The following is a 23,674-nucleotide window of genomic DNA, read 5'->3' as shown; positions in this document are numbered from 1 at the left end:
AATTATGTTATAAAATTTGAATTTTGTAGTTGCTTAAACATTTAATTGAAAATTTATATTATTTGTTCGGGATAAATAGCTTTTTCCATGCTATTCCGCATTTCCTTTTTCAATTTATAACGGCTTTGATTATTTTTGACGATCTTGATTAAACGTCGAATGTTATATAGCACTAGATTAAATAATTTTTAATGTTTTTCCTGTTGATTTCCCTTAGTGAAATAACAAGTTTATGATTTTTAGCAATTTTTTATTCTTATATTTACTTATTTTCTCTGTTTAATAGTTGATACAAAATGTCGGGCTATCAGTCATTCCGGACTAACGAAATTCTACTATATTTATAATATTACTAGCTGACCCGGCAAACGTTGTTCTTAAGTAAGATATATTCTAAACAATTTCTAGAGAAACAAAAATATTAATACTTCAAGTGTATAAGGATGTGTTGTTTGAATAGATATAGAAAACATGGTATAATCCAATCCAAGTCTTTTTTTGGTCTTTCCACTTATTGATTACGTTTCAAGTTTTTCAGATTTTTTTTTTGGATTCTGGATTTTGTGTATAATTGTAAATAATACTACTGAGCTTATACAAAATTATCAAATTTTTGCGAGGAGAGATAGAAAATGAATTAAGTATTTCATCTTTGACCTACTTTTTAAAACGTTTCAAGTAACATTTGATGAATCAAAGTAAATTCAATAAAAAGTATATATGTAGAGCAGGGCGAGGCACAAAGGTTCAATTTGACTTTGAGCAAATATAAACTATATTGTGCAAAACAAACCAATTATATCACAACAAATAACACATTTCAACTGAACAATTATGTGACTACATTCAGTAAAATTGCCAGCAACTTTATCATTGTAGAAATGTGCTTTTTTGCTGTCTTACAAAAATCTAGACCTTTTTACCCCATAGGCAAGGTAACTTGGTACCGCCAGGTGGCAAACAGGTTTACTGTCTTATTTTAATTTTAAAGGTATTTTACAAAATAATTACATTTTCAACTATTGCTAAAAAACTACCAAAGGAAGAAAATACTTTTATTATGGATTTTCAAAGATTGCCGATTATTTCCCGATCATGAGAATCAAGGTTATAGCTGGTTATACATCTTTTTCCCTCTACTTTCAAATACCGTTGTTAAACAATGCTTAAGTTTACTGGTTTTTGACACATCGGTGGTGGATCTTTTTAACCCCGGACCTTCATATATTATTATCTATTCTTTGATAAATTCTGGGATTGACGTATTAGCCATCGTCCATTGTTTTGTTTAAATTTTGCTTCTACAAAAATTTTCAAATTGTAAATGTAAAGTTGCTACGCGATTTTGAAATAATATCTCATCTTTCCGACAACCTACTGATTAGCACGAATTTTTCAAGTCTGGCTAACTGGCCAAATCGGTTTAGCCGTTTTCGAGTTTTAGCGGACCATTTTATCGAGAGCTCTATTTTTATATATAAGATTATTCTAATAATAGAATTCAAAATAAAGAGTGATGTACAATCAAAGCATACAAACATTATTTTAAATTAAAACGAATTGTTTTTAAATAACATTTTATTCCTACGCCCACATCGTGACAACTTCACACTACAATTTAACGACTACATTTTGACAGGTCTTCAACCGACCTAACAAAGATTTTTTTACTATTATATTGGTATCGCGTCCATTAAGTTGTGTTCTTTGGCCATCCTCACGCCGCACGCCATTGCTTTGGCAGCAATTTCGCACTCGTCTTCTCCTTTGGCCTCGCTGTCACATTCGGTTGCGATTTTCTTAACTTTTTCCATTAATTCTGAATCGTGTTCGTGTACCATGGCTGATACTTCAATTCCGGCATCAGGATGGTATTTTCCATCTTTCATCTGAAATAGTAAATGAAAAGTGTTGGGAAATTAGTGGCATGTTTTTGAATCGGTGGTTGCTGTTGGATGACGTTTAGTTCAAGTGCGATTTTTACAAAATGTCGGCCGGGATGGGAAATGCTAACTAGACATCCATGATAAGGTGAGTTACTATTATTTGATAAATAATATACAGATAAATTTTATGCAATTTAAATAATAATACTGGAAAAGCATTTATTCTTATTTATCTATAAAAGCATTAACCTAAAAAACGTGGGAGGATGTGCTGGGACACTTCTTATTAGATTCAAATAGGGTTTGTACGACATAATGTTCTATCTAATATCTATGCCTAATATTCAACATCTATTTTGCAATATTACGGAATGTTATAAAATTCAGGGTAAATGCCAAGATAAATTTTATCAATGCTGAAATCGAGTGAATAGCATTTAATTTACACTTTTTCTTAACGCCTAAATAAGAAACAGTTTTAATAAGTTTATTTTCGCCAGAAAATTTAACATAATAATTTTATGTTTTCTCCACGTTTCAAGGCGTATTAAATCATTTGAGACCTATATTGAGCCAAAAATTTACATTTTTTAGACGTTTTCTCAAAAAAAAAAAAAAAACGGCTGCAGTGATTTCAAAGGTTTAAAACCATTTAATGAAACTTAAACTATTGTTCATTATAATTAGCAGGTAGTGAAACATTTCTTCCCAAAGATTTTGTCAAAAATCCTTGACCAATTTTGAAAATTCAAAAATCGTTTGAAAAATGTCAGTTGGGAATTGTGCTGATAAGTTTTTGGTAAAAATCAGCCAGGCCGTTTGTTGAATGTTTTTTGCACAATTGTTATAAATATTTGCACAGTGAAAGAGTTCATAAAATATTATAGGCTTGTGAAAAGTGGCGCTGGTAAGACAAACAAATGCCTATTTGTGCACTATAATGCAATTACTAATTAATACAACTGGAATTGGCATTGATTTTTTTTAAGGAAAGTGAAAACTTTATTAAAAGTTGGAAACTGTATCTAAATAGATGAGGGGGCAATTCTGCCCTAACAGAGCTCATATAATAGCGTTGTCATGGCAACGATCTTTTATGCTTGTTCTTGGTATTGAAAATTATGAAAATGTCTATCTATTTAAGGCGTATTTTACATATAAACAAGCAGAAATGTTATGATAACAGAATTTTAGATGGTGCAGTTATCATAGCATTCTCCCTTGGTTTGTTTATATGTAAAATACACCTGATGGAGAAGCAAATAGATGAGCGTCTTCATAATTTTCACTACCAATACAAGTATAAGAGAGCGTTGCCATAACAACGCTATTTTATGAGCTCTGCTACGGCAGAATTGCCCTTAAATGTCAATTCTTAATCATTCAGTCGTTTGGATAACATATTGGTTCATACAACTTGCCTTAAGGCAATAGGCCACTTATAGGCCACTTTGGCCTAGTTTTTAAATTATTTTATGTTGTTCTATTGTGCAAAAAGTCGTCGAAGGTAAAATATAAATACTGAAAGGATTGGGAAGAAGAAGAATGCAGATGATTGACAACTTACCCGAGAAGAGAAAATACAGAGAACTGAAAGCCAAAGCACAGGACTAGGAAGGATGGAACCAGTAAACATGGAACCAAAAATTTGGAAAGGAAAATTCATAAAAAATATAAAAGGTAATAAATTATAAAGGTAATTGATTAAAGATGATTGGTGTGGTAAAGGTAATTAATTAATGGTAATAATGGCGTTAATTAACAAGATAGGATGAGGTAATCATTGATTTTGTGGTGCTTTCATACTATGAACCTGCCTTCAGGCAGACTAATAATTGTTATGAATATTATTATGCGGTTTTAATGAACCATTGATTTTTAAACAAAATCTCTCATCCCAAAAATTTCACATCATAGATTTTTTTTTCAAAAAAATAATGCATTCTTACCACTCCAAGTTTCTTGTAAACGCAATTGATCATGCATTTTCCTGCTTTTGAATCTGGTATGTTCTTCTGCAATAATTTTTCGATATCATCTGAAATAATAATAAACTATCTGATAATAGTTCTACATAGTTAGATAGTACTATTTCTGAACATCAATCAGAAATGATATGTTAATGATTTTTGCAGCAATGCTCGAGAAGTGCTTTTTTCACTGACCGAAAGCTATATTTTAAAGTAAAAATGGCATATAACTACAGCTAGATAACAAGTTGTTCTTAAGTATCCTGGTAGTTCGTAATTGCGAAGCCAGGCACTTACCATAGCGCTACAAACTACCTATATAATATTAGATATAATAATATCTATTGTGTAAATTTATATTACATATACTTTAATTAAACTAATTTTGGTAAATAACTCTGATTAATTACCTGAAGATGCTCCTGTTTCTACAGCACAATCTTTGCCTATCTGCAAAAGTTTTTCCTTTGCTTCTTCTTTGGTATATTTTGCAGCCTAAAATATAATATTTAAATCCATTTTTATAAATTAGTCATACTTTAGAACCTCCTAATTCTAATTAAAACCTATATAGAATATTATATAGTATACTTATATTTTATATAGAATCTGTAATAAGAATCTTGCATTATCTCATAAGAACCTATTATGAATCTAATAAGAATGTAGCCACAATCTAATGAGAATTTATAAATTTTAGTTCTGATTTTATAGTTAAATGTGGTAAAAATCTAACAAGATCTAATTAGTTTCTATAGTGAGATCAATTATTCAAAATGTCTTGTATATGATAAAAAAAAACTCATAAAGTTAGTTTTTTTCCAGCCAGACTTCCGAAATTGTATGAAAAATTGGAAAATCTCAAATGTTATAGAGACCCGTAGAGATTTATATATCGATTTATTAACTTCCCGTAGGGCAAGTTATAGTAATCGCAAAAAATCGAAAATGAAAATTTTTATACATCTTTACGTTTCAAAGGTTTCTGAATATTTTGGCATTCCTTAGAAAGAATGGATGTATGTGTGTGTGTGTGCGTGTATGTGCGTGCGGATACCAATTTTCATTGACGATTTCGGGAACACCGATCAACCCATTTGAATAATTCAAAAAACATTCATATTTTGAAGTAAAACTTCGTTAGGCGCGACTAGGGTGTAGATCCGTACAAATGCAACGGAAATTGCGTTACGCCTGAACTATACGTCATTCGCTCTCGATGATCATTTCTATACGGGTCGATTGTGATTAGTCGTCGTGTATGTGAATAGAGATCTGTCGTTGTATGCGTACCGATATCAACAAGCAAATCGGCATAGATAAATAAACATTTTAAAATTACATCGTAGTACAAATCTTGATTTAATGAAAAATGCCTGAATCAGAAGAATATTTTACCCTGTTCTTTGAAAATAATAAAACAAATTAAACATTTGTGCCGTGTACTTAACGTAAGTTTATTGATTTGGAATTATTTCTATATTATTCGTAGATTTCTATAAATCTTTGAAGTTATTAAAACGGAAAATATTTTTTAGGCAAGACAGATATTACAGCTGTTCACAGAATGAGATTATATCGCCAGCGAAAAAATAAAAAAAAATTCAAGCAGTCAATGAATGTATGTTAATTTTAATTATATGAAGTTGTTCATGATGAGTGAAGTTGCGAAAACAATATTTGTTTTTTACTCTTTTTTATTTAAAAAATGCTTGTTATTTACCTCTGCCACAGAATATAAAGCAACCAGTGCTCCAATCACCAAGAATATCTTCATTTTGATTTCTTCTACTTTAAATTTATAAATAAACTTTTTTATAATTTTCCAATATAGTATTTACTACACTGTACTGATTTCCAAAACCCAATGCTTCCACTTTATATATTGTGTTTTATCTGATTCTAATTTCCTTGAATCTCTGTTAGATTCTGCCTGTTGACAATATTCAATTGTTCGGATATAATTGCTCATTTGATGAAACTAGAATGATTTGTCATTTTTAATGGTGGAAAACCACTAATGATAAACGATTTTATATTATTAATGGATAAATGCAATGATTTATTTTTGCAATGTAACTCTATTGCAATAAATAATTTTAACTGCTTTTGTATGAGTTTGGTATAAATTGAGGGTTTCGATAGATGATTAGTTTATTTTTTAGTTGATAGCACCTAAATGAACTTGTAAAATTTTAAATAGAGCCTATAATAATCTATTTGTAGGTTTTTACGTGGTTTAATGGTTAAGGACGTGGGGTAGCACACAGCTCCGATCCCAATTTCAGCTAGCTCGGTATCAAGAAGTTATGTATCTCTAATATAATCTCAAGTTAAAATCACCTTTTGTGGGCATTGCTGCAACACTATTAGGTACTTTTTGAATACATATACTTAGTCTATATATAAAATTGGAGTAGACGACCGTTGAGTTGCACTTTTGAGAAAAATACTGGGTTAAGATGTACAAAAGAAAAACAGCTCATAGGAAACATACTTTTGATATCTGAAATAGTAATTACATTTTTTACGATTTTGATAATACTTTTAATCCTCAAACTATCTTAAGTAGGAATTGGTACTAGGGGTTATTCTTATTCCAAATACTTCAATTTTTTTATTACTATTTATCACAATTAAAATATTTGTGTATTGAAAATAATTTTTATAAATGCTCTAAACTTTTTACAATATTTTGCATCATTACTATTCCCTTTTTCTTTTTCATTTCACTTTCAAATGGAAGATTTTGCGAAAAAGTTTGGAGTAATTGTCATGATATAGTGGTAAGAGTTTTGGCCTTGCAAACACAAAGTTAGGGGGCGTCCATTAATCACGTGATTGATTTTCTAAGGGTTTCTGAAAAAAAAAAATTGAATAAGTTTTAAATGCATTTTTACATTTTTTACTAGTCTCTAAGCAAGAATTATATCTATTAATATTCTAATTTTTTTTACAGTATTTTACAGCATTACTATCTACTTTACCTGCTTCATATCATTTTCAAATGGGAGATCTTGCGAAAAAGTTTCGAGAGATTGACGTGGTATAGTGGTAAGGCTTCGGCCTTGCAAACACAAAGGGGGCGTCCATTAATCACGTGATCGATTTTCTAAGGATTTTTGAAAAAAATTTAATAAGTTTTAAATGCATTTTTTACATTTTTAACTAGTCTCTAAGCAAGAATTATATCTATTAATATTCTAATTTTTTTACAGTATTTTACAGCATTACTATTCCCTTTTTCTTCATTTCATTTTCAAATTGCGTAGATTTTGCGAAAAAATTTGGAGAGATTGTCGTGATATAGTGGTAAGAGCTTTGGCCTTGCAAACAGAGTTAAGGAGCGTTCATTAATCATTTCTAAGGATATTTGAAAAAAATGAATAAGGTTTAAATGCATTTTTTACATTTTTGACTAGTCTCTAAGCAAGAATTATATCTATTAATATTATGTTGATATGAATTTTTTCAGTATCTTTATATACCACAGTGAACCGAATTTGGAATTTTTATTTTATTGATTCGTTATTATTTTAAATGACCAGAAATGCTTTTTTGTAAATAAAAAACTAGCTTAATTAATAAAAAAAATGGTTAAGACCATTCAAAATTGATCAGGATTCAGTTTTCTCCTAGTGCATTTACTGATAAATTAATATTTATCAATTAACAACTTCAACAAATAAATGATAAATTGTAATAATTCAATATACAATTACGGAAGTGAAAGTATTATTTAGGATGTTCCGGAAGTTTTGCCAAACACTGATTTACAAATTGATCTTTGTTCTGGAAAATATGTCGAATCAGAATTACCTGCAGAATTGAACCTGCTGACAGAATTAATGTTTAAAAACCGTTTTAAATAGTAAATTTTAACGTATTTTGAAATATAAGAATCAAATACTAATACGAAAAAAACATGATGCAGTATATATTACTCTCAATTCTATAAATTCTAATCTATAATTCATGTATTAAAAATAGATTTTACTAACATGTTGCATTTTTTATTGGCTTTTTTACTTATTTAAAAGATTTATACGCCTACAATATTTCATTTTCATGATCTATACTATTTTTATCTATTCTACACTATTGTATATATATTCTATACTATATTTCATATATTATATATCCTATATTTTTTTGCTTTTTCCAACTCGTTTCTCATCCTTCTTTTTTCTTGATCTTCTAGAATTCTAATATGGTTTTTCTTCTTACTTCTAATTTTTTATTCAAATTCTATAATTATTATTCATGTTCTATTTTTAATTTTTCATTTTAATTATATTATTTTACATTTTCTTCCTCCGTAGGATTTTGTATCCATTTATTTTCCTTGGCAATTTTAATTTCGCAGTCCATCACATTTTTGGCAATGTCGCATTCATTTCCTCCTTTTGCACTAGATTCACAATCTTCAATCATTTTTGTATAATTTTCCATTAATTTAGTATTTTTTTCGTGGATTTTTTTAAACGAGTCCAGTTTTGCTTTTGCATCGTATGTTCCATTTTTCATCTATAAATAAATAATTAAAAATATGTTAGAAATATTCTCTAAAAACTAGACTAAGGACTGAATTTCAATTTCTTATTAGATTCCATTGTATCTTTCTAAGGAAATAAAAAAAATGCAGATATTTTAAAATTTTATTCATAAACTGAATCACAATGTTAAGTTTATTTAATTACAAAGAAAGAGACTGGCCGATCTTTGCTAAAACTTGCACAATCACCTAATGATAAATTTTCAGAATCGGTTCAGGATTTTTTTCTTGAGCAAAAATTTGTGTTTTTTTGGCTAATTCTGTATTTTTAAAAACTTCTAATAGCTAGAATTAAATCACAAATTCAGGAAGCAAATATTTTAAAGAAAATAATATATTAATTGAATAATAAATAAATCTACAACTGTTAGGGACGTAAAGATGGCGTTTACATATAGAGATAAATATTGTAGAAAGTGTAATTAGAGATAATAAACGAGTAATTAGAGATGAGGTGTTTTAATACATATAAACAAAGTTAACATAATTCATTATATTATTAAATAAGTATTTTAATAATATATCAAATATAAAAAAATATTATTTACCCATCCAACTTTTTCATAAACGCATTTAACGACACATTTTCCTTCATCACTTTCTGGAACTTTTAGCTTGAATAATTTGTCAACGTCATCTAAAATTATAAACAATTAACAATCTCATAAATAATATATGCTTTTGTCTAAATTATTAGTTTTAAAAATAATTGATGATAATAAATTTCATATTAGCTTGAATTTTTAACCCAGTTTTTAATTCAGTTTTTATTATTCAAGACTTCGAAATTATTATTTGTAAAAACTAGACAAAAGTTTAATGTTCTCTATATTTAGATAACGAATTTAACATTCAAACTTATATTTTTTAGTATTATATGAATATATTCTGTTATAAAAATCATTTTTAATTTAATAGGGAAAAATTTAAATAATTAAGGAAAAAACCTTTGGAAGCATTTAGTTCTTTTGCACAATCTTCAATTTGTTGATGTAATAAATCTTCTGCTTTTTCTTTAGATAAAGTTTCACCCTGTAAATTTTACAAAAAAAAAATTATAATGAATTATAATCATGCATACAGACATATATGAAAATATTATTATTTGAATTTTTTATTAAATTTAAAACATTAATGTTGTGAGATTTCTCTCATTCAGTAGAGTGTAGTACGATATTTTATCAATTTAAACTATTTTTTTTTCAAAATTAATATTTTAATACATTTAATTACTTTCAATTACAATTTTATTTATTTTCCAGCAAGAAATATGAATAATTTTATCAAAAATGCTCTAAGAAGTAATTTTCACATAAGTTTCTGTAGAATTTCGTTCTCAATTCATAGTGAACAATTAAACGGTAAAATTAATAATCATATTTTGAAAAAAAAATTAAATGAATTTGAATAAAGTTTTGGAAAATTAAAGCAGTAGTTAAAATGTTTTTGAATAATATTAGGAATTAACATGGGCTAAAAATCAAAAAACATCTATTTTTTACACATTTCACGATAAAATTCTAGTCAAAATTGAATTATATACTTTTTATCAACATATTTAAATAAAATTTTTATTTGGTGTTACTTAAATAATTTTATTAATAATTAAAGCAATTTTGCTATAAAATATATCTCACCTGAACTGATAAAACTATCACAGATAAAACTAGAAAACCATAAGAATTCATTTTGAAATAAAAAAAAATCATACAACTTGTTACAAATATTTTTCACAATTGTTACTGAAATAGTACAGATGTTTGTTTTTATAAGACTCTTTGTGGTTTTAGTTATATAATAATGAATTGGCATTTATAATGATTTATTAGTAAAGTAAGTCGTAATTAATTAATGATTTTCAGTCATAATTAAATGTTGTTTTGAAAGATTACAAAGACTAAGTTTCAATAATATTTTTCTGTATTTTATAACAATATCATTGATAAAAAAAGAGTAACTTTTTAGTTTTATTTCGTAATTTTTACAACACTTACTCAATTATAATAAAATGCTATTTTTTCAAAAAAAAAAAAAAAATAGCATTTTTGGGTAGAAAATTTTAATGACACTTTTAGTTCTAGTAACTACTATGAAATTTATCAAAAACTGAATTAAAATGTAATTGATATTAAATAAACATTTATTCATTTTACAAACAATTAAAACTTTGATGAATTTATTGTGATAATTAGAATTTTTAGTTAAATCAGTTTTATTAACACTTATTGCAAAAGTTTGCTTATTGTCAGATTCATTTAACAAATTCTAATCTTTATTTTTTATATAAAAACAAATGATAAAATAATTATAAAGTCAAACAAAAGTTAAAATTCTGAAAATAGCATATAATGCAGAGATAAATATAAATTTAATATTTCATAAAAAAAATCTGCAAAAACTCTTATTGAAAAATTTTGCTCATTGTTAGATTCATTTAACAAATTCTAATCTTTATTTTTTGTTTAAATAAATAATAAAATATGCATAAAGTTGCAACAAAAGTTAAAATTCTGAAAATAGCATCGAATTCTATAAATAAGATAAATAATTTAATATTTTATAAAAAAAAAATTGCCATAAAGAAATGTCTTGTTTTGAAGTACTAAAAAAATATTCATTATAACTTTAACTTGAATTTGTTGCATAAATTTCAAAGACAAATTGATGAATTATAATTTGCACAATTGTTAGTATAATTTGTCCTCAGATATTTTGAAAAAAATGGCAAAGATAATAAAAAAAATGTTCTGATTGACTTTGGAGAACGACTTATAATAATACCAAATAGATTTTTTTTAATTACAATATTTATTACAACAGTTAAATAATTTAACATCCAGTAATAATAATTAGCAATAACATAAATTTAAATAAAAAAGAGTACAAAATATAGGATAGTATTTTCATTAAAATGATATCCGTAGTATGATGATTTAATGTAAAATAAAAGCAAATAATAATAATAACATTTCTGAATAATAAAATAGTACTAGAAAAAAATAGAGTAAAATAAAAACAATAAGTGGCAGATAATAATAAATATAACAAAATGACAATATTAGAAATAATAAGATAATAATAATAATTGAAATAACAAAAAAATATTCATAATAACTTTAACTTGAATTTGTTGCATAAATTTTAATCGCAAAATAAAAAATTATAATTTGCGCAATTTTTGGTATAATTTGTTCTAGTCTAGATATTTTTAGGAAAAGGCAAAGATAATAAATAAAAATGTTCTGATTGACTTTGGAGAACAACTTCTAATAATACCAAATAGATGATACTTTTATAACTTGATACTTTTTATTTTTATCGTAATAATACATTTTATAAATACATTAAACACAGCTTGTTAATTTGCTATCATTGATTATTCTACGCTCAATATCATCAGTGAAAATTTCTACAAAAAAAAAATTACTTTTTTTTATTAAATTTAAATTGGAATTTCTTCCAATAATTTCTGCTCTTTTGCCATTCTGGTTCCGCAAATCATTGCATTTGCAGCCATTTCACATTCATCAGCTCCATTGGCCTCTGATTCGCAATCTTTAGATATTTTGGCAAATTTTTCCAACTTTTCTGGTTCATCCTCGTGCACTTTTTTGAAGGAGTTCATTTTGGCTTCGGAATTGTATTTCCCGTCTTGAATCTGAGAAATAAATTAATGGGATTGATCAGATTATCTTATTGACAGGCATAATTTTGAATAATTCAAAATTTTTATAACACAAATATTATACACAAACCAAGACATTCTTTGAATATTGAATTTCAATGTTTTTGGCAATTAGTTAATACATAATCATTATTATTATTAACTTCCCGAAGGAGAAGTTTAAGTTTTTATCAAAAAATCCGATTTGCTAATTTTATGTTTTCTCGACGTTTCAAGCCATTCTGAATCGAATGAGACCAAATTTTAAACTAGTTGGAATTGGTATTTTGCCTTGAGGCAAGTTACATGAACTTCCCGATATGTGTAAATAATTGACTTAATAAATAAAAAATAAATTAATTTATGTGATTAGTGATTAAAGTATGAAAACGAACAAACACGTTAACTTGGAATAGTTTTATAGATCATACTGAAATATTACGGCCCTACGACAACTCGTTTAGCTTTAAAAATTTGTCAAAGTTTGGCAAAAATCAGTATCGTTTTTTGGTATTTGTCAAAATTAGACGTTTGATCAGACGTTTTCTTAAAAACGCCTGAACCGATTTCAGAAATTCAAAAGCCATTTGATGTATCTCGATGAGGACTATCCTTTCTCAGTTTTGTGCGACGATCTGCTGAGCCGTTTCTTTGAAATTTGGAAAAAAGTGTTAAACTTTTCGTCTACATTTAAGCTCATTCTACCGAATCGATTTTAAAAAATGAAAAACTGTTCGAAAGATATTAGTTGGGAATAATACTGATTAGTTTTAGGTGAAAATCTACCAAGCCGTTTTCTGGTAATTAAGTTTTGAAAAACAATTTAAGCCGATTGTTGTACATACTTTTCTTTCTATAGTTAACTTACCCATCCAACTTTTTTATAAACGCATGCAACTAAGCATTTTCCTGTTGAGGTCTCTGGAACAGATAACTTCAACAATTGCTCAATATCATCTGAAAAGTTCAATATGATATTTATTGAAAATTAATAATGTAAAATATTAATACAAGTTCTAAGTGTACTAAATTTCAAGTTAATTCAAAGGCCAATTTAAATTGGTTGTGATTTTAATTCCTGAGTGAAATATGAGTTTTTAATGACAATTGCAACATACTTGTATAAATAACAATCATGATAAATTTTCGTTGCAATTTCTTATATATGAAAATATTTAAAATTTATTATCTAAAAAGTTGTAAGTATTTTTAAAACATCGGTTGATATCAGTTGTGATTTTTATTATTTTATGCACTTGAAATTATAAGTTTTTTTAAAAAAAATGTATTTATTGTAAAATTAGTTTGTACCTTTTGTAGCAGTGACTTCTCCAGCACAATCTTGAACATGGTTAAACATGCGAGCTTTGGCTTCATCCAAAGTCAGTTTTTCACCCTGATTTTTTTTTAAATATATCAAAATTAGAAAAATAGATTTATAACTCTGGAAATGTAGCATGAGAAACTTGATGAATTGTATAAATTTCAAATTATGTTAAAAAAAATGGCAAATTTTGGCTCAAATCACAAAGGTGCTTCTCCCATTATGCTATCATTTTTAAAATTAAACTTTTTTTTAGAACTATTTTGTAGGACATATTAGTGTTTATTTAGTTTGTAGAGTTATTTTGGAAAAAGCTAATATTTTATTTAGATTTTTTTTATTTAGATCAAAAGCAAAAGGGATTGGATATGTTTGGATTTAGTTGTAACTTCAAATTTATCTTTCTAAGTTAGTAAAGCTTTTGTACACATTCGAATTTCTTAACTATCATCAGGTATGTATAAATCAATAAATAAATAGATCAAAAAATAAATAAATGAGTAAATAAACTAAGTGTGAGAATTTTGCATTAAAACGAGTTGGTATTATAATTAAGTAATAATTCTAATTATTTTTTTTACCTGAGCAATCACCAAAATCACAGACAAAACCAGCAAAAAACAACTCTTCATATTGAATACTTAGTTATCTCTATTTTTTTTATAATAATTGCATAAATTCTGATCAACCGCGTTTTTATAGAACTCTCGACAAATCATTTGCTTAATGTATCATAAATAATAATTTATTACTAATTTAGATAATGATTTTTTAATGATGATCTGACATATTAATGTGTTATTGATAACGTTCGAAGAAGAAATCTATTAGAAATGATGAGTTTGGAGTTTTTCAAGAAAATATTGTCAAAGTATAATTAATTTTCTTATAATAAAAATATTTAAAGCATTGATAATAGACAGACTTAGAGACAAATGTAATTCATTTACGTTTGTTTAATATAATGAATTTTATCTTTTCAATTTACTATTTTTTATATTTATTTAACTTGCTTCGCCTTATAAAAATGTAAATTTTGTTTATCATATAATTATGAAAATTTAAAACTCAAATAAGTATTTATCACAAGTTTTTTTGCTATAACAAAAAACAACAGTGAAACAACAGTAACAAAAATTTAAAAAATTGTTAGAATAAGGTTTCAAATATAATAAATATCTGAGCATAATATTTGAATACCTACTATAAATTAAATTTATATGATTACAATTCTTTAATTTACTTATTCATTTATTAACGTCCCGAACTCCTTTATTTTGTTCAGGTAAGCCAATTTGCTAATTATATTTTCTCGACATTTGATGCTATTCTGAATCTCATATCTGACCAAAAATTAAATTAAACCAATTAAACCAAAATTTGAAACATATTTTGATTCGTTAATTTTTAATTAGATTTTTTTATTGTTTATAACTAAACCATACTAAATGGTTAAAATTATTATAATATAGAACCGTTCGTTAAATTTCTAAAAATTTCCATTGTGATTTTCCTGCTTTTTCCTGAAAATTATTGAATTATTTTTTCACTTTGTAACTGTAATTCCTAAAACACACGTCATAAATTTAATTCAGTTCAGATTTAGATAACAATTTTAATCTATTTTTAAATATGGTGATTTTAAAATATAAAATTATTTCAAAATACAATGAAATATAATACGTATATGCCATGTCATATAAAATAATGATTTATAATTATGGAAAATAATATTGATGCAAAAGTAGTACAACAAATGTATGATAAAATTAGTATTGATTTATATTATTTAAAATTTTACTTTTTGATTCAGGATACCAATAATGTGCTCTTAAAAATAATGGAATAATTGGAAAGTATTCATATATTATGGGCATCTAGGATATGATTAAACTTTTTTTAAAATTAATTTATGGTTTATTTATTTAAAGAATGTTACCCAATTTCGAAACCTAAATATCTGTTTAGTTGAACCCATATTGAACCTAAATTTTATTATTATTAAAAAGGATAAAACAAATTTCTGATTTTGGATACTACGTACAAAGTATTTCCAACAAAAATGCAGTAAACTAAAATTAAGTATGAATATTTACTCAGACACAAAAACTCATACATCTATTCTATACTTTTCTTTACATTTACACTATTTTGGCGTCAAGCAATTCAGAATAACTTGGAACGTCGAAAAAATATTGATATGTAAATATATAAATTCTTCCTTTGGGAAGTTAATATTTCAATATTTTACACACATTTAAAAACTAAATAGTGTTTTGAATTTCCAAATGGAAAAATTACTAATAAATTTGTTCGTTTAAAAAGGAATTATTGATAAACGAATAAACTACTATAGTGAGCAGGTAGCAATAATAATTGTGGTGTCAAACGATTCAGAATAACTTGAAACATCGAGAAAATATAAACCCAGCAATTTTTCTTTGGAAAGTTAACATTTCAACATTTTACCACATTTAAAAACTAAATAGCGTTTGGAATTTCTTGATGAAAAAATTACTAATAAATTTGATCATTTCAGAAGGAATTATTAACTATTGAACAATAATAAATATATAAAAAGTTAATATATACTATAATAAGTTATCAGCAAAAATCCACAATTTAACTTTATTCATATAAATAAAACTATTTTGATAATTTTCGTGGTATGCTTTTATTCATAAACTAATAAATAATGTTGCAAAAAACTTAATAAAACTTAAAACTATATTTTTTATATCGTTAGTCATTTTAGTCGAGTCCCATAATTTTTTTCAACACTTAAATACACAAGTAAAGTAATGGAACACTCAATAAAAAAAATCTTCAAAATTATAAAAAACTTAATAATATTCTTATTGTTTTCAATTATCAATATATTATTATATAGAATTATATTAATATTGATAATTATTGTTAGGTGAACATTGCAAATTATCATTTACAATCAACGCATTCATCTCGAAAATGATACTTTTAACTGTTCTACAATTCTTAAATTCAAATTTTGTTTCCAAAATGAAATCAAAATTATGACTGAAAACAAATTAATGCTAGCTATTAGATTCATTAAAAATCCAACTTCCTAAGAAAGACTAATTCTAACTAATAGAACTAATATTCCTCTTTCCAATGCAGATTTATTACATGTTACTTCTAACTAATTTTCAAAAATATTGAAAAACTACTTTCCAAAATTTGAACCTGTAATACCTAAGTTTTCTATCGTGTTCGAATTTTAAAATAAATAATAAAAGAAATAGTGCATATAAGGAAGTCACTTGTAATCATACTGGATACTGTCAAAATGTCATGTATTTGCTGTGCTTTCAGGCGCTTTACACATAGACTGCAACGTCGCTCGTGTGTTATGAAGTAGGGTCAGAAAGACCCTGTTACCTAACATCGTTTTTTTGACATTTGTGCGGTTTTACGTTAGGTTTTGTATCTGACAACCTGAGAAAAACGCCTGACTGTACAGAGCAACCACGTGGCTTTTGTCAAAATTTAGTATAGAAAATTCTTGATAACATAGCTTTGCCATAACATTGGTGTGTTAGTAACTCAAACAGAACATTTGTAAATTTAATTCTAACTTAATTTTGTAGTAAACGTAACTATAGTTTTATCAACAAATTGATACAAGATATTTAAAATTTCAACATTCTAACGCAAGTGTTCCTAATTTTACTTTGAATTTTGACCTCATAATTTGCAAAACAAATCCTTACGTACATAAATACATACTGCAAACACACAAAGACTTGATTTCTCAAAGATTTTTACTGCTTTTGAGATAATTGATACAAGATATTTAAAATTTCAACATTCTAAGTGTTTCTAATTTTGCTTTGAATTTTGACCTCAGGATTTGCAAAACAAATCCTTACTTACATATATTCTAAGTGTTCTTAATTTCGCTTTGAATTTTGACTTTATAATTTGCAAAACAAATCCTTGCGTACAAAAATACATACTGCAAACACACAAAGACTTAATTTCTTAGAGATTTTTCCTACTTTTGATACAAATAAAAATGTTACCAACTACTTTACTTGTGCATTTTCATCACCAGATCAATTTTTCTCTATTTCCTCCAATTTCCTCTAAATTGGAATTGGGAAATTCAATTCCTTGGCCATTCTCAAGGCGCATCCTAAGGCTTCGGCCGCATGTTCGCATTCGTCAGTGTGTTTGGCTTCTTTTTCACAGGCATCAGCCATTTTTTTAATTTTTTCCATTTCTTCACTGTCATCATCATGGAGAAGTCCTCCTGTACGAATTGCACCTTCTGATGAATATTTACCATCTTTCATCTGTAAAAGGTAGAAGAATCTCCAAAGTTTTAATCAAAATCAAAAACTATTTCACAAGTGAACAGCAGAAAATGTTATTTGAATAGATAAATTCTAATTCTTAGGGGGCGTCTATTAATCACGTGAGCGGGTTTTTAAGGGTTTTTGAACCCCCCCCTCCCGCTTGGTGATATATGGTGATATACAAAATTAACCCTCCCACTCCTCCTACCAAATATCATGTGTATTTTTAGTTACGTGATAAAACTTTAAAACATTTTTGATTTTTTTTTGAAAATGTATAAAATTTTTTAAAAAATTATTTAAAAAATAAATACACGTGATATCTTACTATACCCCTCCCTCCTCCACGTGATATTTCGTGATTTTTTTTAAACCCCCCCTCCCCCTAAAAACCTCACGTGATTAATGGACGCCCCTTTATCGATTGAGTATGTTATTTCTACATTTAGGGAAATTCATGCAAATTGCCTTGAGGTGTAAAATATCACTTATTACAAAATATTCTAAACAACTTGACATTTTAGGATATATTTTGTTTTATTCAAAAAATTCAAGAGTCTTGCACCTTCTGATGAATATTTACCATCTTTCATCTGTAAAAGAATATATAAAGTTTTGATGGAAAGCAAAAACTATTTTACAAATGAACAGCAGAAAATGTTATTTAAATAGATAAATTTTAATTCTTATCGATTGAGTATGTTATTTCCACATTTAGGGAAATTCATACAACTTGTTTTGAGGTGTAAAATATCACTTATGATTTAGTTTTTATTTAAAAAAATTCAAGTGTCTAATATTTTTGAAAACTATACATGTTCTAAGTTTGTTTTTAATTAATTTGCGGTTGTTTTTCATTTTTTTCGTACATTGTGTTCATTGTTATCTTTATTAATTTGCGGTTGCTTCTTACCAAACCAATTTTCTTATAAATGCAATTTATTAGACATTTTCCAGTTGGAGTTGTGGGCACTTCTTTTTTCAGCAAACCTTCAATATCAGCTAAAAATATAAATAAATTTTGAAATTAGTTGATAAAATGCATTTTTGTGATAACTAAAGCCCGGCAAGTATTTCTTATAACATATTTTCTGTCAAGCTTTTATCGCGAGATGGGCGTATTTAAACATAAAATATGACTTTAACATTTAATATTATTTTTAATATTATTAATTTTTCGTAGGGTAAGTTAATGTAATTGTTCAAAAATGAAAGTGAAAATTTTCACATTTCTTTACGTTTTGGAGGTTTCTGAACATTTCGCATACCTTAGGAAAAATGGATGTGTGGGTGTGTGTATGTATGCATGGATACAATTTTTCGTCCACGTTTTTTGGGAACACGAATCAATCGATTTGAATGATTAGAAAAACATTCGATTTGTATTGATAAGGAGACGTGCTGGTTAGTTTTTGGCGAAGGCAGGTATAGTCGTTCCGAAGATACGGGGCAAAAAGTGCCAAAAACGGTAACTCAGTTTTTAAGAGAACGGAGCGTCCGATTTGAATAATTCAAAAAATATTTTATTTGTATTAACAAGGTGAAGAACTGTTCAAATTTTCATAAAAGTAGGTCTAGCGATTTCGGGGATCCAGTAAAAAAAGTAAAAAAAATGTCATTTGGCGGTCAAAAATGATCATTAAACATATGCACATCAAATTATCAGATATTTTATAGAAATTTTAGTAAGTATAAATTTTGTTTATATTTCTATGGGTTCCGTACCAATGTTTACGCGTTAGACGGCGACGCGGCGCTTACGCGCTTCGATATTTCGTCTCTATGCAGTTAAAGCAGTACGATTGCTTTGAAAAAATGTTCAGAATTTCCAAAATATTTCAAAATAAATTGTTCTTAAAAAATTTTGTTTTTTCAAAAAAAAGTAAATTTTTGTCAACAATTTATAGTTTCTCAAAAATAGTAAATTTTTTTCAAAAATGTTGATATTTATAAAAAAATTTTTGGTACGAAAAGTTCCAACAATTTGCCTTAAGGCACGATGCTATGCGCCCCACTAGTCTTAATATTTTAATTAAGCAACTATCCAAGTTTGTATAAAGTTTATATCTGTGATATAAAAGCTGTACGCCAGATATCTAAATTTTCTTACTACTTTTATTCATATATCTTTTATCATAAATTATTCTTATCATAAACACATAAAATTGTTTCGAACATATACGGTTATTGGATAAAATAACAAATGGATAAACTTCTCCAAAAAATTGTAAATGAGTTTTGTCCTATAACTATTGGCTATTGGATAAAGTAACTTATAGATGAACTTACCCAAAAAAAATTAAATGAGTTTTGTCCTATAACTTGCGTTATATTTACAAATGTTAATACATTCTATTAACTAACATAACTGATAGATGAACTTGCCCAAGAAAATTTTAATGAGTTTTGCCTTATAACTTGCGTTATATTTACGAATGTTAATACATTCTATTTTTAATATTTTATACTATTTTATTCATTGAACTTTATATTTTTTTAAGAAAGCAATTTTTTTGGAAATGAATTATTATTTACCTTCTGTAGCACCTGTTTCTGCAGAGCAAGTCTTTCCTAAGTCCATAAGAAAATTCTTGACTTCTGCCTTTTGCAATCCTGCCTATAATAAAAAGTATATTGAAATACTATATGACATATTATATATCTGTTTAAAATATTTAATATTAAAAAAGAGTGCGCATAAGTTGAAGTAAAACTATTTTGCTAAACTATTGTGTAAACTATTTGTAAACTATTTTGCAGTACGAGATATGAAATATAAATGTATATAAATGATACACAGTTACACAAACTATTGTTGTGCTTGATTTCTTGTTTAGAGTAATAAATCTGAATATCAATTCATTTTTCATTATTTATAAAAATATTCAACTTAGTAATAATTTACGTTCAAGATAAGTAAAATGAAATTGTAAGCTTTGGCATTTGAACGAGAACAGTTGTTTCGCTTATCATGTAATTAAAATTAACATACATTCATTGACTGTTCGTTTTTTTTACTATTTCGCTGGCAATACAGTCTCATTCTTTAAGCAGCTTTTTTGCCTATAAACATAGTTTCTAAAAATATATAGTAACCACAAACAATACAAATTATTCCAATAAACTTACGTTTTTTACACGGCACAGATTTTTCATTTACTATATGCGGGCACGTACTACGTATACGCATACAATCAAAGAACGCTCTCACGCAACACGACGACCAATCATAAACGACCCGTATAGAAATGATATTATCGAGAGCGAATGACCAATCATTTATGCCGTAACGCGCTTCCGTTGCATTTTCACAGATTTATACCCTAGTCGGGCCTAAAGGGCCCGTTCAAGTATTACGTAAGCACTATAGGGGGAGCGGGGGGTTTATTGATTTGCTTATTTTGGTGACATGGGGGGCAGGAGAGTCTAGATGATGATTACGTCATAGGTTAATAATTACAATATTTAAAAAAACAATACATTAATTGCAAAATGTTTACGTAAGCATGGAGGTAGGGGGTAAGAGCTTTGCTTACTTCTGACAAGGGGGATGGGGGGTAAATAATTGTAATAAATCTGCTTACGTAATACTTGAACGATCCCAAATAAGTATTACTTCAAAAAGTAAAAATAAATAGAAATGTTTTAAAGTGAGAAATAATTAGTGTTTGACATTCTTGTGAAATTATAGAATGTTGTATATAGAACCGATAATCACATTTTTTTCGAATTTCGGAATCAAACGATTCATAATGACTTGAAAAATCATAAAATCAAATGGAAAATAAATTTTACCTGAACTTGAACCAAGGCAATAGTAGAACAAACAAAAACTGCAACAAATATATTATTATTCATCTTGATGTTTTTATTTAAGAGTTTTTACACAAATATCAAACAACTGATTTTAATACATCTTAGTTCTTTTTTATATACCCAAAGTTTTCTGAATCAATGACCTTATTTTTTAATTATTTTAAACAATTTTATTGTGTTCGTCGTAGATTTGTGCAGATTAGTATGAATTGAGTTTTTATGCAAGATCAATTATTTGATTGTTTTGTTACATTTATCAATAATATCAATGGTCCTGCAATAATTACTAGTAAATGTTTTAATAGATCAATTTTTAGATGGATTTCCAATTTTTTGCCGAAATTGAGTTATTATGTTTCGAAATAATAAACAAGTTATTAAAGGATTCGTGGAATTTCTAATCGTAATTATATAACATTTGATAGATAGTAATTTTGAAAATTTTAGCCGATTGTATTCAAAATAGCAAGACTTTAATTGGTTATTGCAAATTTACAATTTGCTATTCGAATAAAATAGAATTACTTATAGATTTTGGAGGAAAGTGGGTGAGTGCAATTTTTATCTTTGACTTGAAATAGAAAAAAATAAATTCTAGATAAATCTTTTGTTTTGTTTTTCTTTTTGTATACTCATTTATTATCTAAATATTATGTGATTTTTTATATTTAAAATAATTTATTGTATTGATAGAACAGATATGAAGGGTGATATACCTGTGAGTAGAAATCCGAACAAAATCGGAAGTAAAATAAATTCTAGACCGATATAATAAAATATTGAAAATAATTAAAATAATATTATATGAAAACTGTTTTTCATAATCTCTCATACCAGGCAACTCTGCCTGACTGAGATATGAAAATAATGTATATATATATATAAAAAATAAATAAATAAATAAGTATGTACATAATTATTAAATATCAACAGAATGTTGAATTACCAATTTATTATATTAAACAATTTAATGTTAAACTTTCTCGAGTCTGCAAATTTAAACTGCTCATATTTATTTAGTAAAAAGCTAGAAGTTACTTTGAGTTTTAATTTTTTCACATTTTTCTAATAAGGTAGCGCGGGGCACAAAAGTCCAATTTGACTTTGAGCAATTATATTGTGAAAAGCAAACCAATTATATCACAACAAATAACATATATGAAACAAACAACTATCTGACTAAGTTCAGTAAAACTTCCAGCAAAATCAACCTTGTAAAAATGTGTTTCTTGCTGTTTTTCAAAAATTTGTCACCTGGTTCTTTTTACTCCATATATGGAGTAAAATATGAAAACTGGTGGCAAATAGGCAAATGTTTTATTTATATTTTTAAATAAATTTTACAAAAATAATAGCTACAATATACAAGCAATGCCAAATATAAACTTCATGGCTACATTTGTTACATGGATAACACTGTACACAACCTTGATCTGGTATTTTGTCAGAAATATTCATCAGCATAGTTGGAACTACTATTTATTTTATTTATCTTGTGAAATTATCTTTTTAACTTAATTTACGTTTTTGAGTACTATTTTTATTACTTTATCTTTGCCAGGGTAAAAGTTTAGTTTGCCCTTTTTACCTCACCCACATGTAAGCTTTTATAGAGGATTTCATAAAAAAACGGTTGAATCTAACTTAAAATTAACAATACCACTTAAACAAAAATTAAATAACGTATACTTGAAAATTATATTAAGGTCTCGTAAACTAAACAACAGTGCTCATGACCAAAAAAAATAAAAAAAAAACACCATAAAATACTTTCGTTATGGATTTTCAAATATTGTCGTTTATCTCCCGATTACAATATTGTAAAATTCAAGGTGATGTCTGGTTATACAATTTTTGCCCTTTACTTTCAAATATTAGTGTTAAAATGTGGGAGTTTGGCAGGTGGAGTCAAATTAAGTAAGCGGGGTAAAAAAGTAAAATGTTTAGTTGGATTTTGTTTGTCTAGATGTTTTGTCGGTCAGAGATTTGTACAAATAAATTTAAAATTTTTTTTAATGAATTAAAAACTAAAAATTTTAATAATCGGTAATTTAACTAATTTTTGAAAAATTCTTAACTTCACTTGTTTTTGAAATATCGTTGGTGTATCTTTTTTTCCGTAAACCTTCTAGGCTCATGA

General features: G+C 26.7%; 4 protein-coding genes across 4 annotated transcripts in view; all 4 read right to left on the bottom strand.

The window, feature by feature from the left end:
• Positions 1–1,589: 1,589 nt before the first annotated feature.
• LOC113389265 (general odorant-binding protein 19d-like) lies at positions 1,590–5,712 on the bottom strand. The gene is made up of 4 exons (XM_026626318.1): positions 5,580–5,712; positions 4,267–4,351; positions 3,836–3,924; positions 1,590–1,889 (listed from the first exon to the last, which is right to left on the bottom strand). Exons 1-4 carry the CDS (start codon positions 5,631–5,633, stop codon positions 1,674–1,676), a joined length of 444 nt encoding a protein of 147 aa, XP_026482103.1. The 5' UTR covers positions 5,634–5,712; the 3' UTR covers positions 1,590–1,673.
• Positions 5,713–8,152: 2,440 nt separating this feature from the next.
• LOC113389504 (general odorant-binding protein 56d-like) lies at positions 8,153–10,099 on the bottom strand. The gene is made up of 4 exons (XM_026626532.1): positions 10,049–10,099; positions 9,359–9,443; positions 8,960–9,048; positions 8,153–8,383 (listed from the first exon to the last, which is right to left on the bottom strand). The coding sequence occupies exons 1-4, from the start codon at positions 10,097–10,099 to the stop codon at positions 8,153–8,155; spliced, it is 456 nt and encodes a 151-aa protein (XP_026482317.1).
• Positions 10,100–11,853: 1,754 nt separating this feature from the next.
• LOC113389503 (general odorant-binding protein 28a-like) lies at positions 11,854–14,059 on the bottom strand. Its single transcript, XM_026626531.1, has 4 exons — positions 13,981–14,059; positions 13,387–13,471; positions 12,944–13,032; positions 11,854–12,069 (listed from the first exon to the last, which is right to left on the bottom strand). The coding sequence occupies exons 1-4, from the start codon at positions 14,029–14,031 to the stop codon at positions 11,854–11,856; spliced, it is 441 nt and encodes a 146-aa protein (XP_026482316.1). The 5' UTR covers positions 14,032–14,059.
• Positions 14,060–17,505: 3,446 nt separating this feature from the next.
• The window catches only part of LOC113389502 (general odorant-binding protein 28a-like), a 10,208-nt gene continuing 4,039 nt past the window's right edge, over positions 17,506–23,674 (bottom strand). The window contains exons 4-6 of the mRNA XM_026626530.1: positions 20,254–20,335; positions 18,632–18,720; positions 17,506–17,715 (exon numbers count right to left, since the gene is read on the bottom strand). Coding sequence (XP_026482315.1) covers positions 17,506–17,715; positions 18,632–18,720; positions 20,254–20,335 — 381 coding nt within the window. The remainder of the gene's footprint in view (positions 17,716–18,631; positions 18,721–20,253; positions 20,336–23,674) is intronic.

This window comes from Ctenocephalides felis, unplaced genomic scaffold (genome assembly GCF_003426905.1).
Source record: "Ctenocephalides felis isolate EL2017-DRISC unplaced genomic scaffold, ASM342690v1 CF-g0.4_SCAFFOLD_03573, whole genome shotgun sequence".
Classification (NCBI taxonomy): domain Eukaryota; kingdom Metazoa; phylum Arthropoda; class Insecta; order Siphonaptera; family Pulicidae; genus Ctenocephalides; species Ctenocephalides felis.
The sequence above is the reverse complement of the archived record's forward strand: the minus strand, read 5'-3'. Positions and strand labels throughout refer to the sequence as shown.

Excerpts from the sequence above, each read along its gene's own strand:
- LOC113389265 (XM_026626318.1), bottom strand. The coding sequence starts at position 5,633 with ATGAAGATATTCTTGGTGATTGGAGCACTGGTTGCTTTATATTCTGTG. Across the intron at positions 3,925-4,266 it reads AGAAACAGGAGCATCTTCAG|ATGATATCGAAAAATTATTG; the intron begins GTAATTAATCAG and ends TTATTATTTCAG. Across the intron at positions 1,890-3,835 it reads TTTACAAGAAACTTGGAGTG|ATGAAAGATGGAAAATACCA; the intron begins GTAAGAATGCAT and ends TTACTATTTCAG.
- LOC113389504 (XM_026626532.1), bottom strand. The coding sequence starts at position 10,099 with ATGAATTCTTATGGTTTTCTAGTTTTATCTGTGATAGTTTTATCAGTT. Across the intron at positions 9,444-10,048 it reads TGATAGTTTTATCAGTTCAG|GGTGAAACTTTATCTAAAGA; the intron begins GTGAGATATATT and ends TAAAATTTACAG. Across the intron at positions 8,384-8,959 it reads TTTATGAAAAAGTTGGATGG|ATGAAAAATGGAACATACGA; the intron begins GTAAATAATATT and ends ATTTATTTATAG.
- LOC113389503 (XM_026626531.1), bottom strand. The coding sequence starts at position 14,031 with ATGAAGAGTTGTTTTTTGCTGGTTTTGTCTGTGATTTTGGTGATTGCT. Across the intron at positions 13,033-13,386 it reads AGAAGTCACTGCTACAAAAG|ATGATATTGAGCAATTGTTG; the intron begins GTACAAACTAAT and ends TGAACTTTTCAG. Across the intron at positions 12,070-12,943 it reads TTTATAAAAAAGTTGGATGG|ATTCAAGACGGGAAATACAA; the intron begins GTAAGTTAACTA and ends TTTATTTCTCAG.